At 41.2% G+C, this 21321-nt stretch overlaps 1 protein-coding gene across 1 annotated transcript in view; it reads right to left on the reverse strand.

The window, feature by feature from the left end:
- The window catches only part of LOC144486864 (TSC22 domain family protein 2-like), an 83494-nt gene extending 62179 nt beyond the window's left edge, over positions 1-21315 (reverse strand). The window contains exon 1 of the mRNA XM_078204890.1: positions 20260-21315. Within this exon, the coding sequence (XP_078061016.1) occupies positions 20260-21059 (800 nt within the window). The 5' untranslated portion in view covers positions 21060-21315. The remainder of the gene's footprint in view (positions 1-20259) is intronic.
- Between the last annotated feature and the right edge of the window lie 6 nt (positions 21316-21321).

Genomic DNA, 21321 nt, shown 5'->3' on the forward strand with positions numbered 1-21321 from the left:
AGGGAATCCACGTGTTAAATGGAACTTCGTGATGGCCAAGGTGTCCCCCATTCCCACATGAATGCATCTCTATGTAACCCTATGTATTGCTACGTAAAGCAGTAAACATGATAAAGACTTTGTACAATTCGGTTCACACCTGACAACAGCCGACCTTGTAAGAAGCGGAGCTTTGCATTGAAAAAAATGTCATGAGCTAGCTCCAGGAAAACTCTAATCTTTTTCTGCTCAACGTGCTGTCTTTGGTCATGTGAGATACAGTCCACCATATCGTCAATGCAGTCAAACATATTTGTGGTGTTTCCAGGCGACAGTGTGAAATCCAGGAGTATCACCACATGGTTTTCCATTTGCTGTTTCAATGTTACCTTCCCTCCAATCAAGAACACTTAACTTTCTCACAGGTTTAGCCATGCCTGCAAGTTTTGCATGTCCTTTCACAAGGAGATCTCGGTGTCAAATTATGGCTTGCTAGGCACTCCATGATTTTGTGCCTCTGTGGTCTAACTCCCCTCTGATTGGTCAACATGGTCAAATGACATTTGGCTGTTCTGGAATTACCAGTGTGGAGGTCCGGCTTATCATGGTGTTATGATCAGTCAGGTAGTGACCAAATCCCAAAGGGAAACTTGGCAAGTTTATCGCTACTCTTTTCTTTTTGACTATGAGAAGGTACATGCTTTGAAGTCAGAAGCCACAAATTCCAGTAACACTTTTGGGAATTTTGAATATTAAATTAACCTAGTGGGGATTTGAAACATTAAATTAACTTAAAAATATCAACAAAGCAACGAAAATTTAAACACACATGAGCACATTTACACAGTTAAAATTAGTCTCTCACAACATACACCGAAAAAAAGAGCTCCTACTTGGTTAGACTCACAAATATAAAATCCAGTATTACCAACAAGGCAAACCTACTGTTGCCATAGGGAAGGTATGCCACGTGGCTTTTCACTCTGCTGTGGAAATTCATTAAACTTTAAAACAAAGCTCTGGTTTCCGAAAAACTCACTTTTCCGAGTTGGCTGGAAAGCTGACTCACTTAACCCCTTCACAGTTTTTCTTCCAAGCACAGAGCAGCAGCCCAGGAGATCTTACATGGCCACTTCCTAATACAGCCCTCACATCTTCCCTCTTTCATTTTTATTCCATTATCCTCATCTTTCTTTGAAACTCGCCTTTCCCAGAATATAACAAACTTTTATGTTCTCCTTACTGACACTAAAATAAAATTTAATAACCTTGCCTTATTTATGACCTTTTCCGAGATGTAAACACCTTTTTACATCCTTCTGAAGTTTAACAACCGAATGCAACAAACCTCCTTTATCCCATAATGCAAATGGGTATTTACTTGTAGAAAATTCAACTGAGCCATATTTATTTCAAGTGCCTGCCTTTCACACACAGACTTCTTTGATGCCCTCAATCCTGCAGAAAAACTATCTCCAGTTTATTTAAATTAGTCTCTCACACACAGACGAACAAGCTTGTTTCATACAATAACCCCTCAAAATATTAAAAATACCATCTTTCTTCACAATCTGCATTGCTATTCCGCTGGCAGGAACGACTGATGGCTTCAACATAACTGGAACTGTTTGCCATCAGAGTTCGACGAATGGTGATTTCACATTTATGTGGACGGCATGGTGGCACAGTGGGTAGCACTGCTGCCTCACAGTGCCAGGGTCCCGGGTTCGATTCCCAGCTTGGGTCACTGTCTGTGTGGAATTTGCACATTCTCCCCGTCTGCATGGGTTTCCTCCGGGTGCTCCGGTTTCCTCCCACAATCCGAAAGACATGTTGGTTAGGTGTATTGGCCACGCTAAATTCTCCCTCAAATGTACCCGAAAAGGTGCCAGAGTGTGGCGACTAGGAGATTTTCACAGTAACTTCATTGCAGTGTTAATGTAAGCCTACTTGTGATACTAATAAATAAATTTTATTTTTTCTTTGGTGAGTGAATTCTTAGCTTTCAAGGACAGAAACAATAGTAGAAATCAGGAGCTCTCCCTTCAGAAAGCTGCAGAAGCCGGGTCGCCAAACATTTTAGGCTAAGATCAGTCGTCTTTGTTAGACAAGGGTATCAAGGTACATGCAGCAATAATAGGCAAATGAAGTAGAGATACCAATCACCAATCCATGATCTGACTGAACAGATTAAGCTTGAGGGGCTGAATGGCCTAATGCTGTTCGTATGTAATGAGAACTATTTGTTTCTTTCTTCAAAGGATTTTAACGTTTTTAGCTTGCAAACAAGAAAGTTTTAAGTATTTCTTAGCCTGGAACCAGATCTTTCAACAGGGAATGAATCATGCTTTCTGCATACCAAGGATCCACTGCGCAAAACATTCAATAAATCTAAATATGACTTCAAATGTAAGCACTAGAACTGCTGCTTGGTTATTTAAAGGGACTTAAATATTTTTTAAAAATGGACTGGTTCCACAAAATCACACACAACTGTACACAAATGTTTCACCTCTGAAAAGCAAAAGACAAACTTTAATCTTGCAATCTATTATAGGAATAAAAGTAGTGAACTGGAATTTTAAGGTTACAGATCAGTAACACAACACAAGTGGTTTCAAGAAACGTAATTTAGACTCAAAGATTAACTCCTTTGTTTTAAAAAAAAGCTCAATTGTGAACTTAATTACATTTTGCTTCCCTCTGCTCCAGAAGAACCAACTAGACCAGCATACATTTCTGCTCATATGTGGAGGGGGAAGGGAGGGGGGGGGGAAGGGGAGAGAGAGAGAAAAAAAACTTACTAGGAAGAACAAGTATTCTGTAAATCGACAACTCCCAGTAAAGACCTTTATGTTCAGATCATGTATTGATGAGTAAAATGCTTCATATTCTTGGGCTGATATGATAAAGTATTAAACTTCAACCCTATGGGAATAAACCCTCTCAATAGAATACAAAAATGAAATCCATATATATCAAACTTGTCTGAAGTCATCATTTCACAACTTTGGCAATAAATAATCCCTGTAGGTCTGCATGCAGTGCACACTTGTACAAGATACCAAGCATTTTTATGCTATGACCTAATGCTGTAATGTGGATGCAGCAACTGATGTGTGCATCCAGTTTAGAGGACATAAAGCCTCCAACTCCGAGGAGGGTCTGGTTGACGCTTGTGCTTTACAACTGTGAAAGATCCACAAATTTCAAGACAGATTCAACTGCTTTTCACCATAAATCAGGACATTTGATAAAACCAGGGCTCACCCACCCTTCAAACACATTATCCTTTCTGTGCAGCAAGTCAAGTGAGAGAGTTTAGGAATTCAGGAGAGTGGGCTAAGCTCAAAATTAATTTACAGAATAGTCACCCTGTAAGATTAACAGCACATTTCAATGGTATGTACCAGCTTGACATCACTTACACCTTTATCCGCATAGGCAACCAGTAGTTATCCTACTTCATTTACAACCCTCTTCATCAATAAAAAGTGCCGACTTGCACACGGAATCAAATGTAGAAATCAGGCTCACTGACTTCTGTGTAGCCACTGACTTCGTTTCCTCGAAGTCAACTCGCCTGTCAGCATCGATTTTCGCCAAATTTGACACTCTCCATCTGATTAACTCCTCGCTATAACTTGGTTGCAGTGCTAACCTCTGGTACTATCACTCTAGCTATCAGCCAAATGAAAGGCTGCTGGCACTCTGGCGTTCAGCCTGACCACACCATAGGCAAAACCAACCCTTCCTCAGCAGATGCTCACACATACTTAGGAGGGGCAGGGGTGACATGGATAAAAACTCAGGAGTGAAAATTGCGGCTATTTTCCGTCCTCAGTCAAAAGGAGCTAAAGCCAATTGCAACATGTCTGCCATGGTTTCATTCAGCACAGAAGCAGCTATTCAGTCCATCGTGCCTGTGGCAGCTCCCAAGTAAAGCAATCCAATTAGTTCCACCACTTGATAATACTGCAAACAGTGCACAGCTAAATAGTGCAAAGCTAAAGCAGTGTATGATTATCACCTGCAGGTAACCAACAACCAGTTAAACTTTATTTTTGTTGGGCATAGCTGTACTGCTCTGGGACAAAGAAATAGAAATACAACCACTTTAAAATAAAAAACCTTGCAAAATAGTCATCTGCCTTGTTAAGCAGAATCCAACTGAGTTTTATTGCAACTTTCCTTGCTTTCGGAGTCAATTGTCCCATTCGCTCATCTGAAAAAATGACAACTCCTGCAATGACAGTTCTACGGTCGGCACCCAACATCTGATACCTTGGACCAAATGATTAACCTCCCATGTGCGCGGGAGAGCCTCAATAGTGACTGTCAGTAGGTTGCTTGAAGTGGGGAGGCGGGTTGGATTGGGGGGGACGGGACGGGACGGGGGAGACGGACACCATAGCTGAGGCCAATCATGCTTCTCCTCACCAGATTTTCAAGCCTACTTACAACTGGACTCACTGAATAACAAGTAACAGCTGGAAACCGGATTCACTACTTAACAGATGGGTAGCGGATGATTGAGGCACCTATCACCTGGGATCAGCCAATGCAGGACGGACAAAGTAACCTCACTCAATTTGTAGGGTTTGGCTACTTACTACTTTTACTATCTGATCAACCATGTGAAGTTTATGGGCAGTATTCAAGACATGCCAAACACATGGTGTGAAGATGCTGGCTTTGGACTGGGGTGGGCACAGCAAGAAGTCTCACAACACCAAAGTTAAACAGGTTTATTTGGAATCACGAGCTTTCAGATCTCTGCTCCTTCATCAGGTGAGTGGTGATGAAGGAGCAGCGCTCCGAAAGCTCGTGATTCCAAATAAACCTGTTGGACTTTAACCTGGTGTTATGAGACTTCTTACTGTGCCAAACACAATTTGACATTTTGATATCAGAATCAAGGAAAGTTCACCATGTGACGTTACCTAACCAAGGCCCTTCATGGATACCAGAGGGAATCTACACACAGCAGCTGCAGAAGCCAGGCAGCATTCCGAAGGTACATAAAGTATAAAAATACTTTTTTCCCACCAACACTTGCTTCGCCCCTCCATTCTCAGCCCCATGGATATGCCCAAAAATGCTCACTGAAAAGAGTCAGCCAGAGAGATCAAAGGAGGAGGTGCGAAGATAATTTCTACTGTGGTGGTAAAACCCAATGAGTAATTCAAATCTTGCCTACATACTTAAAATATAAACTCAACACTTCCGGTGCTGGGAGATCCTGGGAAATGAAAGTCTTAAGACCATAAGACATAGGAGCGGAATTAGACCACTCGGCCCATCAAGTCTGCTCCACCATTCAATCATGGCTGATATTTTTCTCATCCCCATTCTCCTGCCTTTTCCCCATACCCCCTGATCCCCTTATTAATCAAGAACCCATCTAGCTCTGTCTTAAAGACACCCAATGACCTGGCCTCCACAGGTTTCTGGGCAAAGAGTTCCACAGATTCATCACTCGCTGGCTGAAGAAATTCCTCCTCATCTCCATTTTAAAGGATCGCCCCTTTAGCCTGAGGTTGTGCCCTCTGGTTCTAGTTTTTCCTACTAGTGGAAACATCCTCTCCATGTCCATTCTATCCAGGCCTCACAGTATCCTGCAAGTTTCAATAAGATCCCCCCATATCCTTCTAAACTCCAACGAGTACAGGCCCAGAATCCTCAACCGGTCCTCATACGACAAGCTCTTCATCCCAGGGATCATTCTTGTGAACCTCCTCTGAATTCTTTCCAAGGCCAGCGCATCCTTCCTTAGATACAAGGCCCACAACTGCTCACAATACTCCAAATGGGTCTGACCAGAGCCTTATACAGCCTCAGAAGTAAATCCCTGCTCTTGTATTCCAGCCCTCTCGACAAAAATGCTAACGTTGCATTTGCCTTCCTAACTGCAGGTTAGGAAGGCCGAACCTGCATGTTAACCATAAGAGAATCTTGAACAAGGACTCCCAAGTCCCTTTGTGTTTATGATTTCCTAAGCATTTTCCCATTTAGAAAATAGTCTTTGCCTCCAATCCTCCTTCCAAAGTGCACAGCCTCACACTTTTCCAGATTGTATTCCAGCTGCCACTTCTTTGCCCACTCTGCTAACCTAAGTCCTTCTGCAATCCCCCTGCTTCCTCAATATTACCTGTCCCTCTATATATCTGCAAACTTAGCAAGTGTCTTCAGTTCCTGCCTCCAAATCGTTAATGTATATTGTGAAAAGTTGTGGTCCCCACACTGACCCCTGAGGCACGCCACTAGTCACCGGCTGCCATCCTCACCCCATTCTCAGCCTTCTGCCAGTCAGCCAGTATAGTAGGTTTTCAGTCCATGCAATATGAAACAAACCCAAACTATCTGCATCATAATGACTTCTATTACCGTAGCTAACCCCAAGCTGCAATGTATTTAAAAGGTACATCAGCTCTGGTCAACACATTAACCATTTCCCTCATACCTTTGTGTCTTTTATTTCTTATATTCATCTCGTTTCTACCTTATATTTATCATAGATAACTCTTGTTTTTTCCATGTTTATAATAAACCAGTAAGACTTTTTTTTGTCTTCATCTGCATCAGAGATAGTGTCCAAACAGTTTGTTATAATGTACTCTACTGCTGCACACTTACTTTTCAGAGCCAAAGCTTTAGTGTCAGAATTACTACATCACATAAGGGAATAAGAGAAAATAAAAGAGAACTTTCTATCCATCCCGTTTAGCAATGGAACTTGATCATAATACTGACCCCATGACATTGGAATGGCTGTCTTCTCCACCCCACTCCCAAGAGTCTGCATCAACTCCCCAAAAGATCATCTTACACAGGCCCACCCCCTGCTCTATCTCCATAACCCCATGCATTTAGCATGACTAATCCACCTAACCTGCACATCTTTGAACTGTGGGAGGGAACTGGAGCACCCGGAGGAAACCCATAAGTCAGGGAGAGAACGTGCAAACTTCATACGAACAGTCACCCAAGGCTGGAATTGAACCTGTGTCCCTGGTGCTGTGAGGCAGCAGTGCTAACCATTGTGCCACCTCAATCAGAACTCAAAAAAAAAATACCCCTGTTAAAATCTGATTTCTAAATGGAATTGGGCAAACAAACTTTAAACGGGAATAAAGACATAGAGCTATAAGATTTCCCAACATGTTTAACAACCAGTGATGCAGTTTAATTGGAGTCTTTTCATTATTGTAATGTAGCCAATTTTAACACAGCAAGCTCCCATAAACAGCCATGACCAAATTATCTATTTTTCTGATGCTGATTGAGGGGTGTGTGTTAAGCGGGAGACCAGGGATAAATCACCACCACCTCTTCAAAATTGTTCCATGGGATCTTTTACATCCACCTGAGGGGGCCTTGCCTTAAAGTCTCATCCAAAAGATGCTACCTCTGACAGTGTAGCACTTGCTCAGCACAATATTGGTGTGTCAGTCTTGATTTTTGATCCTGGAGTATAACCTGAACCCACAACCTTCAGACTCGGAGGCACAATGGTCCATAAGGGATGTACACGTTTCAAAATAAAGTGTACAAAGAGTATTCTTAGAAAAATAGCTTCAATGTTTAGTTGTAAAAACATTCATGACTTAATGTCAGACAGATAGAGAGTGCATATGTAGGTGTCAGGAGGTGATGGAGAATGAGAGGCGGTTGTTAACAGCACGTAATAGAAATCCTAATCTGTCACTGAGTAATGTCACCAAACATTAGCAGAGTGAGGTGTATTAAGGACTGGAACAAGTCCCTGGAGAAGTTAAGCAGGTGGCACCAGACTAAAGTGAAAAGTTACGGTTCATGCATTGACTACATATGAACAAGTATGGCAGCTTCACAGGGCTGAACAATGAAAGAGCAGCAATAGGGAAAGAATGTACAATCAATTGGACCAAATACTACAGTGGAGTCGAAGAGGAACAAGAGATAATGCAGTGCAGTCAGTTACAAAAACGTTCCTGGAGATTTTGGATGTCATGCAGACTCGCTGGGCCGAATGGCCTCCTTCTGCACTATAGGGCTTCTATGATTTATGACCTTGGTCAGGTCAGTCTTAGCGCTATGAAAAAGGTGGATGAACTAAAGCAATTTAAATAGACAATTAACACATTAAACAGAGGTCCTGTCTACCCATTCAAGTAGATGTAAAGACCCTATGCCATTTATCCGGAAGTGTGGAGTTGTGTCTCACAGATAACATTACCCCCTCAATAAATGACACGCAAACAGATTGGTCATTCATCTCAATGTAGTTTGTTGGACCTCAAAGTAATTCACTGAACGCAAAGTGGCTTGAGACATTTGAACAATGTGAGAAGCCATTATATAAACACAAGGGTTTCTTTTAAACTTTCTACAGCATTCCACCCACAGAAGCTGGAACACCAATTAGACTTGAACCATTCGGTTAAATCAAACTAAGAAAGCACAGTAAGACAAGAGAATGGAAAACTGCCATTAATAAGTACCTAACTGAACTGAAGAAAAAAATTGCACTTGGATCTAAGGATTTGGAGAAAAACAATGTACAGGTTCAGCACGAAATAGCTGGAATCAAAGAAAAATATACTGAACCCGTTTGGTTCCATTGTAACAAGTTCTTCCCATTAATGAAGGGTTCAAACAATAACACAATAGCATAAAGTGCATCTTTGGGCACAGCAATCTGACAGGTTGGAATTTCTGTTTAGTTACAGCATCTGAATAGGCCCATCAAAACGTACAACTGATCAGCAACTTAGGGCCAATTTTCTGCATCTCTAAAGGGCTACCGATCTGTGTGCGCGTGTTAATATTTTTCCCCTTGTGGTGCAGGGAAGAGAGAGAGAAATAAATGCACCAGGCTATGGAGGTTTCCTGTAAAATTAATCAGGCCTTTGCTGAATAACCACAATTAAAGTGGAATACCTCATTTTTTTGTCAAAATTGATGGCATGGGGGAAGGAGGGGGGAAGAGAGAGAAGAGAGACAAAGATTTGCTATAACGAATTGCGATTGCGGAGTAAGGGTGAATCAATGTCCAGGGGTAGTCATCAATTCAGATGCTTCAGTTTCACCTAGATATGTCAAATCTGATTTTTCCACACTGCTGCACTCAAATTCCAGCTTATTTAATGCAGCCAAAAGAGTTTAATAAGTGATGGAAACAAAAGGTAGTATTAAAATATAGTCCCTTTTCTTGCAATGGTTTGATATTTTATTGATGGCAAGAATCCTTTTTAAGAATCATCCGTGTGTTGGATTACACATGCAAAATGGAAAAAAAACTATCAGCATCTTTAGTAAAATAGTGCACTAGCAATATTAAAAATTAATTACACTCCCATAAAAAAGACTACCAGTTTTATACAGCAACAGAAAAAATACAGCCAAGAATGGAGATCAAGCTGCATTGCAGATGAAACTGGGAGGCTGAGGACAGCAAGTACTGCAGAGCATGAGAAAACCTTGAATCAACTGATTAATCTCCCACTCAGACATTATCACAAAGTTCCACAAGATAACAATGGATAAGGAAGGCTTTAGAAAAATTCTAGTCCCTCAAATCACAGAATCCAAATTGACTTCCACTACCTAAAACTACAAACCAATTCCAAGCATGAATTTCAAGAACAGCCAACACCAGCCCCAAATCTGTGTTTAATCTCAGTCAGATGCACCAAAATGTTCCATTCATAGAATCATAGAATCTAGAGTGCAGAAGGAGGCCATTTGGCCCGAGTCTGCACCGACCACAATCCCTCCCAGGCCCTATCCCCACAACCCCACATATTTACCTTCCTAGTCCCCCTGACACAAGGGGCAATTTATCACGGCCAATCGACCCAACCTGCACATCTTTAGAGTGTGGGAGGAAACCGGAGCAAACCCACGCAGACACGGGAAGAACATGCAAACTCCACACAGACAGTGGCCAGAGGCTGGAATCAAACCCGAGTCCCTGGTGCTGAGAGGCAGCAGTGCTAACCACTGTCATTGGCCACATTCTTTCATATATTAAACATCCCCAAGTTATCCTGGTCTTTTTACAGAATCAATCGTATAACTAGGTGTTATCTGCCAGATTCCACTCTGCTCAGCCCCTAGGCCTGAAATTAGAAACATAGAAACCCTACAGCGCAGAAGGAGGCCATTCGGCCCATCGAGTCTGCACCGACCACAATCCCACCCAGGCCCTACCCCCACATATTTTACCCGCTAATCCCTCTAACCTACGCATCCCAGGACTCTAAGGGACAATTTTTAACCTGGTCAATCAACCTAACCCGCACATCTTTGGACTGTGGGAGGAAACTGGAGCACCCGGAGGAAACCCACGCAGACACGAGGAGAATGTGCAAACTCCACACAGACAGTGACCCGAGCCGGGAATCGAACCCGGGACCCTGGAGCTGTGAAGCAGCAGTGCTAACCACTGTGCTACCGTGCTTTGCTTGGATCTCGATGACCAATGCTGGGCACTGGCCTCAGCTGTGATATGATGAAATAGCCACTCAATTGCAGCCTGGCCATTATAAAAAGGATATTTTTTGAAAAATCATGTTGCAATGATACATCTTGCCAACAACTCGCCCCTACGATGATACTAGTGCCAGGTGGGCTATACAATCATCTCACTCTCTTTATATTTTTAATTCGACTCAAGTGGGAAATAAAGCACATTTAACGATTTATTTTTAATTTTGGAAATTCTACTCGACTACTGTGCAATTCTACTTTGCAAATTGCATTTGCAATCGCAAAGAGGTGCAGCATCTGCAAGCAACTTTGTCTCAAACTGAGCAGACTATTTTACTCTTTCTGCAGTGACCATCAAAATGCCCAATCAAATAACATCTGTACTAAATGAGAAACGAAAATATGAGCCTGTTAAAACCCAACAGGTAACTGACAACCTGCTTGCATTCAACTGAGGGTGAAGAAAACTCAATATACTTCAAAAGCAAACCTTGCGACATATGTTGCAGTTCATTTGATTGTAAGCAACTGGTAAATTCTGCACTTTGATTCTCCAAAATTGTACATTTCTAGAGGATCCAATACCCTGCAATATTTCACTCAGAAAAGGTCTTTCATATAGAAGATAACAGTTAAAAAAAAGAGTTGTCAGATTGATTGTTCTATACATGGATGGTTAAGATGCCACACTGAAGAATCACCAAAACATTTATAGGTCTTGAAAAATAACCCATAAGAAAGAGAGCCAGTCAGTCTGTAAACATGTCAATGATTTTAAAAGTTCTATAAAACAAACTGCGTAGTTGTTCAACAAGACATTTTTCACTTTCAACTCTGAAAAATCCAAACTCCCAAGTTCATTTAAACTGCTCTCACACTGAAACCTTGCTGTTGTCCCGCGGATAAGGGCGATTCTGAAAACAAATACTTCCAGGAAACCAACTTAGAAGCAAATGCATTTTTCTTAACACAAGTCAGCAGAAATATACTTTCCATGCAGTTCTGCAGAGCTCCGAATTTAGAATGGTCAACCAAATCCAAACTAATTCAGTGCAAATGGCCATCTAGACCAGTGAATGATTCAATATTAGCCATATCAGAGAGTAGTGGGTGCCTAGAATTCGTTGCCGGGGGAGGTAGTGGAAGTGGATATACGGCAGTGACTTTTAAGGGGCGTCTTGACAAGTACATGAATAGGATGGGACTAGAGGGATATGGTCCCCGGAAGGGTAGGGAGTTTTAGTTAAGTCGGGCAGCATGGTCGGCGCAGGCTTGGAGGGCTGAAGGGCCTGTTCCTGTGATGTAATTTTCTTTGTAGCCATGGGATCATACATATGGTAAACGGTCATATCCAGCCATTTTCTAAAAACTGTCTCCATAGATATCTCTTTATTTTGAACGTCTATTACTTTGGCAGCCCAACAATGATGTGAAATTCTAAGGCTACGATTCTGTTGAAATGCTCCTTCAAATTTGGCTTGATTTAATATCCTGACAGCTGAATGGTTAAGCGAACAAGACAATATGGTACACTACCAAATTACAAAGACCATGGAGATACTCGGTTCAATCGTCGTCGTACATGGATTGGGCGAAGATTTCAGGGTGATGGTATGGCTACATTATGCAAGAGGGATGTTTCAAAGAAAACCCACAGCAAAATTGAGGCACTCCAATCTGAGAGATCAGTTTCGAGTTTGTCAGACACAGAGGATTCCTTTAGCAGCAAATGTTAAAACTTGTGATTGGATAGTATTTTAGAGGACATTTGAAGTAATTGACTTGATGAAAGGTCATAGACCCGAGACCTGAAATGTTAACTCTGTTTCTCTCTCCACAGATGATGCCTGATCTGCTGAGCATTTCCAGTATTTTTTTTAAATTAATTTCAGACTTCCAGCATCTGCAGTATTTTGCTGTAATTCACTGCCACTCCTCTTCCAGGAATGCCCACCTTTGAAGTTCTGCCTCTCTCACGACAGGATTTTCACGCGTCTCTATTCCTCATTCACTTTTATTGCTTCCTATTATTCCCTTCTTGCATTTGATCAGGTATCTATCAAAACTTGCTTTCACAGCTACATCCCCTTCCTTTGTGACTGTCCCCAGTTCCATTCTGTTGAAAGGTCACAGCTTTGAAATGTTAACTCAAGTTTCTCTCTCCAAAGATGCTGCCAGACTTGCTGAACATTTCCAGAACACTTATACCCAGGAACTGATGTTTTCAATGAACAAACCAAAATAGATCAATTTGCACTCAAAACAACTTTCGGCAATTGTCTTTAGCTCAAAAGCTCAAGGGTTTCAGTACAATTTGTTTAAAACACATTCAATTCATTTACTGAAGACAGGAACAAAATAATTTACATCAAGATTGAGCGAGTGTCATATTTCACTGTAGAAGTTAATACAGGAGTGTTAATTTATCATCCTCCATATACTACATCAGCATAAGTGGTCTGAAAGCTGACCATGTTTGGCCAGATTAAGGTGTAGCGCCATTGTACAAACATGAGCTCTGTACAATTTTATCCTTTGTTAAAAATATGAAGTGCTTTCAAATATAATAGGTTTGGTGAGCACACTGAGGGCGAAATGTGGGAATTTTTTTTAAAAAAGGATTGTTCCAAGTTTAGATCATCTCAAACCCAAAATGTGCAATTAAGTTATAAATAATTTGCATATTCCAGGAACTTCGAACTGAAAAGCTGATGCCAGTGTTTCACATTGCTCCACTGTTCCCAACTCTTGTACAGTGCAGCCATAATAATTTATTCAAACCAGCTTCTGCCACCAATCAATTCTGAAAAGGAGCAGTTTACAACGGTCATTGTCAAGGTTTAAAAGATCAGCAAAATCTGTGCACTGCCATGGAGGTAATGGAAACAATCCGCTGATGTGCTGCCTAGCACTGTTACAACCTTAGTCATATATGGTTGGGTGTACAGTTAAAATAGGACATTTTACTCTAGCAGTGATTCTCCTAAATGTAACAAAATCCTTTGCTGCAGTTATTCTTACTTGCCCACCAACCAAACTCTGCCCTCACTGATCTACAATAGCGCAAGTTGTCTCCATCGGACTGAAATTGAACTCTTTACCTTCAAATCTCTTGATCGATTTGAACCATCCTCTCTCTGGAACCTCCTACAGCCTGAAGCCCTATCGTGTGCCCTTCTGCACCAAGTATGGTCTTTTGTGCATTCCATCTTTATTTCATTCAACCATTCATAGAAGAGTTATCTCATCCCTCCTGGCTGGCATCCAAACTTTATAAAACCTATGCAAAACTCAACTTTTAAATCAACAACCCTAACCAGTCTTTTACAGCTTGATGTCTGTTCTTTTGGCTATTTCATACTTTTATTTTCTGCAACCTTGTGTGTCAGGTGCCTCCTAGACGGAGAAATGAAATACACCTGGGTGAAATTTCATGAGCCCCAACAAAGCAAAGCATAAAATCATTCACCTCCAATACCCATTCAATCTGATGGACAACTAAATCCTTTCAATTGGTTACAAGACTTGGAAAAAAAAACATGTCAGCGCCAAAGGAGATGCACCCAAACCGCCCATGATCAATGTCATTGGCGACCTACTAGTATGCACTGAGGCAGAAGAAAATTTGACTGCTTTAAATCAAAAGCCTATTGGAATAGCTTTCATCCCAAGCCATGGTTTCCAAAAGCAGCTTTATATTTAGTCACTTGGTAGTATAGAAGTTGACCATTGCTGAAAAGAGAGGCACAAAATGCCAAAAGTTTTTGTCTTGCATTCATCAAGAATGCCAAATTTCAACCAATCTCAACAATGTATCCCACAGGAGCAAAGGATAGGTCTTGATTGGCAAGTCAACTGCGACCGGCCTCAAACATCATAATCTTCCAGGTATTCAAGAGTAAAGACTGTATTCAACCAGCTGCACAAAATGTCTACCACTTGATGTGATTCCATGATTGGACAGCACTTACTGAATAATCCTGAATGTGCTAATGGATGCGTAAACAATTTTAAGATAATCAGCCGAGCTTATGACATGGCTCACTTATGTTTGCTAGAAGCAACATATATTCATAGGGTTCCATTCTCAGCAAACAAAGAATGTTCAAACCTTGCAATCTTTTTCTAAATTACCCAGAAGCATGGGAAGCGCACAGTTCCCCCATTGCCTTCTCCGTGGCCTGGCCTCAGCCAGAGCCAACTTATCAGCATCTATTTCTCCTATAGTATAAATTGTGATCATTTGAAATTTGGCACTTGCCCTGATGAGTGCAAGATGAAAAGCTTCAGAACAGGTCTTGCTTTTCAGCTTTATTCCTTTCAGAGTCATTTTTTTTGGGTGCATTTGGAGAAAGGCACCATTTCTAAATGGAGAACTGCTGAAGTGATCAGGATAGCCTGAAAAAAGGAACTGCAAATAAGTGAATTTCTTTTTAAAACCCACTCAGCAGTCACACCATAGACTGGTGCACGGGGCAATTACCTATCATGCCATTTTTGCTAGCGCAAAAAAATGAGAACTGACAACACGAGGCAGGAAGAAAGACACTTTCTACTAGTCAAAGTGATACCCATCAATATACATTTCTAAAACTCCAATGCCATAATTATCTGTCAAGAACCATCTTTCTCAGCCTCTGATGTAGTGGAGTAGGACACAACATTAGTGGAGTGTTCCAACAGAAAAAAAATAGATCTTGGAGAAACATAACTAATTGGTCAATTAAATTAAATTTAGCTACATAGAATTCTAATGGTTTCTATATCCTTTACAGAACATTGCACATGCATGCTTAACAAGATGTGCTCCACATTTTTTATGATTTCTTCAAGCACAGAAGGCAGCTCAACCTGCAGAACCAGACAATGCTTAAGTTGTCCATGTTAAACTGAGCCAATTATGAAACTGCTGCCTGGAAATGTTCCATGTTGAAATAAAATAGATTGGATGTTTGACAAGGGTGGATCAGGCCTCAAGTATGATGCTACTTGGAGAACAGCCAGCCAACATCCAGCAACTAGGTGAGATACCAGAGGGCTAGCAGTACCCTTAGAACAGTCCCGCAGCACCAGTTTGCGCCACTGGGGGAGGCAGAAAGCTGAGAAGTGTGTGTGGGGTGGGGAAATGGCTAAGAGAGAAGTAATTCCAAGACTTAATACTGACCATAAGTTAAATATCCCAATGAGTGAAAGACAAAACGCTTCAGCAACACACCTCTCCAAGTTCTGTATTACCAAGTGACTGATGGAAGATACCAATCACACTAGACTAACACAGTGCACACATCTATGTGAATGCCTATGCAATAGGAGAAAAAGGTTGCCAAAGTGGTTTTGGCAAAACTTTCTGGGGTACCCAAGCTTAACTGCAGATTATTTGCAGAGGAGTTACACACTAATGTTTACATTCCTTCTGAAGACTCCTAACCAACCACCAGATATCAGGTTACAATACTAATGACTCATCTACTCATAAAATAGAATTAGAAACATCCTCTTTGCCATTAGAGGCGGTCAGCAACAACATTGGCAAAGTATTCGACACTTTATTAGTGGCAATAAACACAAGCTACTCCCCTCAATTACAAGGATGTGCACATAGGGCACAGGCCTCCATTTGCTGTAGTGCAGAGTTCACAATTGCAACCATGCACTGTGATTCTGGAATGCAGCCCAGAGAGTTCACAGGGGTTAGCTATCTCTGGAAAATTATCTGTACTATGTCTTCATTCCCATATGGCGAGCTGTTGCTATCCGTTGGCACTTGAGAGATCCACGCATTCACAACTAAAATACACAGTTCGCATGCAGTATGCGTAACTAGACATGTATATTGGAAGTACGGCCTTTTGATGCACATGAATTATATTTATGAATGCAAATTTTGAAAGTTCTTTAAATTAGACAAGCAACAAAAGTAGCATATCTTCCACCTGCCCTGAAAAAAAAACTATCACTGACATTCTGAGTGAACTGCAGCTTTCCCTCTCCCCCATGCCCTCCACCCACTTAAAGCACAGCCAATAATTAATCTCCCCATACTTTCAACTCTACTGTACACAGGTTGCGTGGTTGGCCTTATTTCAGAAACAGGAACTTTGAGAAACATTAGCCAAGGCATGGTGTTACTTCCTGCCTTGGAGACCAGCACTTCATAATCTCTGTTATTCACAAAACAGAAACACAACATCTTATCCAAAAATGCTGTCCCGCAACAGCAGCGCATTCCCCCAATCAGTAAATTACATACGAGCTCAAGTTCTTGTCTCCCCTCCTCCACCCACTCCACCCCCACACTGTAAAGATAATCTATGGCAACACACCATGGCCAAGATCTAAAAATAGCCTTTTACCACCATCATGCGACTAGTTTCAAATGCGCTGTGCAACTATCAGTCCCAAAGGCCTGTAGCTTGTTTCAAGAAACCGGACATTTCCAGATTTGATGCAATTTGAGCTTTAGACTAATTCTCACCTGACTGTTTAGTTTCATACAGTCAAGTTCTTTTGAATGATTTCTAACATACACATCCAAAGTCTGCACTATATTCAAAGATATCAGACAAAAGGGGTCAGAAAACCCACTGGCTGAAGTTTTAAAATTTGTTTGGTGTCCAATTTCAACAAGTGTCCCACTGATCTGTGGAAGATCTCCAATATTAGGCTAGTAAACTAGGCTTGTTTCGCCTAGTTATCAACAATTACAGCTGATCCCACTGAAACATATAACATTCTTGAGGCTTGACAAGGTAGATGCTGAGAGGATGTTTCTCATGACCAGGGAGTCCAGCACCCGACACCACAATCTCAGTAAAAGCTACTCAATTGGCTTAATGAGCAGAAATTTCTTCACTCAAAGGCTGTGGACCTTTGGAAATTTCTATAACAGAGAACTTTGAATAGCGGTCATTGAGAATATTCAAGTCAAAGATCAACAGTTTCAGATACCAATGGGTTCAAGGGAAATGGGGATCATGCAGGAAGATGTAGGTGAGATAGATCAGCTAGGATCGTGTTTAACAGTGGAGAAGGCTCAAGGACTTGACTGAATTAAATTCTAAGTTCTCACGTACTCTGTCACAAGAACCCCAAGTACTGGTACCATTTTCTATTGGAATAAATGCCAAAATCTCTACTGCAGCATAAATACCAAACTGAACTAGGAGTCTTGGGATAACACTGCAACCAACTCTGTTATGTGAACACAGCACAAAATGCTAGTCTTGAGGATATATTTTTAAGGGGCTTGAATAATCAACAAATTAATTGCAGTTTTCTTGGACAGTGGTTTCTCAGCCTTAAAGTAGTTGCACTGAAGCAGCACTAAATTGGTTAAAGACTTCATATGAAAGTTACTGAAAGGAGTTAAAAACACAAGTTGCACCCTAATCAGATACGATGCTTTAATTATTTTCTTCCATTATATGTAAGCAAGCAACTGAGAAAAGTTGAGCTGACGGCAATGCTTGACTGCCTTTTCAATGACAGCAGACAACTACATCAATATGTAGCTTAAACAAGGTCATGCGATCATAGAACAATTGTTACCAATTCTTTTAATTTACCATATACAATATCCGGTACTTATTTTGGCAAGTTAGGAGCCTGCTCCAACTAAAATCAGCTGTTCCCTGGATCACCCTGCTCCGAAACAGTTCTGGTGCTTGGGATACAATTTTATTCAGTGAAAATAATACTGTTGCTAACCCACACAGTCTACTGATTACACTTTGGGGAGATCTGTTAAATCATGCCACATTTCTCTACACATACATCACCAATAGTGCAAAAAGCAAATACCTCACATGAATGCACAAAAAGTGAATAACCACAGTTGTTACCAAGAAAAGAATAAATATACCCTTTGAATGCTGTGATCAAAGAAAACCCATCGACAGTGATAACTCTCCTAAATATGCAACATCCAGTTTTGTTGCAGTTGCTAAGGTGCAAAATTATATCCAATTCTGATTTTACACTCATGCTTGCCAACCAAAATGTCTTCTTGCTAAAAGTCTATCATAATTAAATTCTGAAAATCCACAAATTGTTTTTCTGGGCCACAACTAAATTCGGAACTATTACCACCAAGTTGCAACTATATGAAGTACCATCATCACTTACACAGCTTGTTAAAATGTGCCTTACAGCACTAATATGAAGTATATAGGTACATCCCGTTGGGCCTAAAGTTCAAGGTATTTGAAGTAGTTAGTCCAGGAGAACAAAAAACCTTACTTGAAAACATAGTCTTGCTTAAATTGCGATCACAAAAATCATCGCCAACATATTGCGAACATTTTATTTAGCAGACTAAAAAACAAGTACAAACAGTGAAAAAGGAATACCATTTAACTCCTGATTTCTTGGTATTGAAGGCTTCTAGATTAATCAATTGTGATATCATGTCAATTGGCTGCATTTTTGCCATTCCATAATGAAGGAACCTTTTTGATAAAGTGAGCTACCCCTCCCCCCCACAATAAGGATAAGCTATATATATATATATATATATATATATATATATATATATATATATATATATATATATATATATATATATAGGATAAGCTATATATATATATATATATATATATATATATATATATATATAGTTATGCCAACAAAAAGCTGACAACATTAAGTTCAAAATCACAACATATGGATGATTACTATGGATTTAATATTTTCTGCAGCAAATCTGCGTTGAGAAAACTGGCACTGACATCCAATTGGCCTAGAGGAAAATTCCAAATATACCAAAATCAATATTTTGTGACTCAAGTTCAGCTGAGTGCAAAGGAATTAAAATATGAGGCTTTGAATTAAATGATGGAGTTGTTAAATTTGTTAGATACAGCATCTCACAGATGCAGTTAGGACTGAATTTTAAAATATTTCTAAACTTTTAGCTAAATATTGGACTGTTCAATTAGCTGGACACATTACTGCATATGTACACCAATTAGGGCTGGGCAAGTTTTAACTTGAGACTACTTAATTATATGAGGAGGAAAGCAATAAATTAGAATTTCTGTTGCTCTGCCTTAATTATATTACTACACGTAATAAAACCATTTTCGCAATCTAAACAATAATATTAATTTACAAAATAAACATATGGGGTGATCATGCATTATTTCAGGTGGTGTTTTTTCCAGTAAAACAAGCTCTTAAAAAGGGAGGTAATGTATCTACTGATCTTTCAAATGCAATTTCAAACCATAAACCGAAGATTTTGCCACAGCTCTGTGAAAGGCTACCTCCTGTTCAAGCAGGCCATCTGATGTCAGTCCCAAAAGGTGGGTCATTAGGCAAGGTTCATCGTCATAATCAATTTCCTGAATGTCTCTTCAATCAACACACACACAAAAGCTGTTAGTTCATTTCGGAATAGTTATCTCTGATCCCTTGCCTATGCTGTGCCAATAGGGTGGCAGCAAAGTAGTTACTAAATTTGCCCCAGCCCTCACCCCCATGGGAAAAATAAAGCATTGTGCCCACTTCTGCATGCTATTTAGTGGGCCATGCTGGAAAGTACACATAGGGACATGATTGGGTGATGGGTCCAAGAGTCCAATAAACCCACCTACACTTACTGGTCAAGATCATGTGAACTCCTGCTTAGTAAGCTAACAGAGGGTGCTGGTACCTGTGAAGCCACATCCCAGCATAAGCTGCCACTTTTGAAAAGGGAGTAAGAGAATGAAAAGTTAGTAATTGCATCCCATTTTCAATGCCGGATGGCCAGTATATCCACAGAATGCATCAAGGTCTATTCAAATAATAGGTTAACAAAAATCATACCTGTCTTCATCTCCATCGATTTGTATAGGTATAGAGAACACAGAATTTGAGAGGCTGTTCATTGGGCTAGACACTTGCAAATGCAGAGGGTTACCAAGAATTTCTGGGATAAGAGGCTTCATAGAGGGCTTGCTCTCACTGGACTGAGATGCCTGAGGTATAAGCTGCTCCGAATTTCGTCTCTCCTCTAGCTGGCCTGTACCTTGCTGTGCCTGGAAGAGGCTGGTCTGTGACACATTTGAAGATAAGTTCATTGAACCTTGCATCAAACCGGTACTCCCAGCCATCGGTGCCTGGGTGCTTAACAGCGATTGAACCATGGTTGCTGGAACACTTGGCATAGTAACAGAAGTGGCAGATGCACTAGGCACCGCAGCAGACACACCAGTTGGTACATTTGAAACACCAGTACTAGGCACATTTTGGATGCCGGCGGCCACATTGAGAGATCCACTGGGCAACCCAGACACCTGGCTAACCATTCCGGACTGGAGGCCAGAAACTTGGTGCTGTTGGGTTAAATGTTGAACACCCGATGACCCCAAATTTTGTTGCTGCAACATCAGACCCTGCACAGGGCCTGGCTGAGCATTCTGTAACCCTTGTCCACCCTGAGTGACCAAATCACAGCTCTGGGCTGGTACTTGTGCTGCACTGGCAGAAGACTGCATCACTAGTGACGGACCATGACTTGTTGCTTGACTCGCAGATAGGCTTGTAGCCGCAGCGCTCTGAATGACTATACCTGGCGAAGGATGTTGGATGGCTCCTGGACCCTGCATGACGGGCAGATGTTGCATATACTCCGTGTGGCTGTTTGCCAGAGTGGGCTGCGATGGCAGTAAATGGGGCTGGGAGAATTGAAACTGGGGGGCAGGGATGTTAGCAGTCTGTGGAGGTTTGGATTGGGAGATGGGTGCACTGGGTGTGTGGATGGCCTTGCCATTAATCCCGGTCTGCAAGACTCCGAGCTGCCCCAAGTTAGTCTGCAAGTTTACCTGTGACTGATGTTGCTGAGCGGCCACCGCAGGCGTGCTGTAGATTTGGGTGGAGGATGCAGCC

Source organism: Mustelus asterias, chromosome 3 (genome assembly GCF_964213995.1).
Source record: "Mustelus asterias chromosome 3, sMusAst1.hap1.1, whole genome shotgun sequence".
Taxonomy (NCBI): domain Eukaryota; kingdom Metazoa; phylum Chordata; class Chondrichthyes; order Carcharhiniformes; family Triakidae; genus Mustelus; species Mustelus asterias.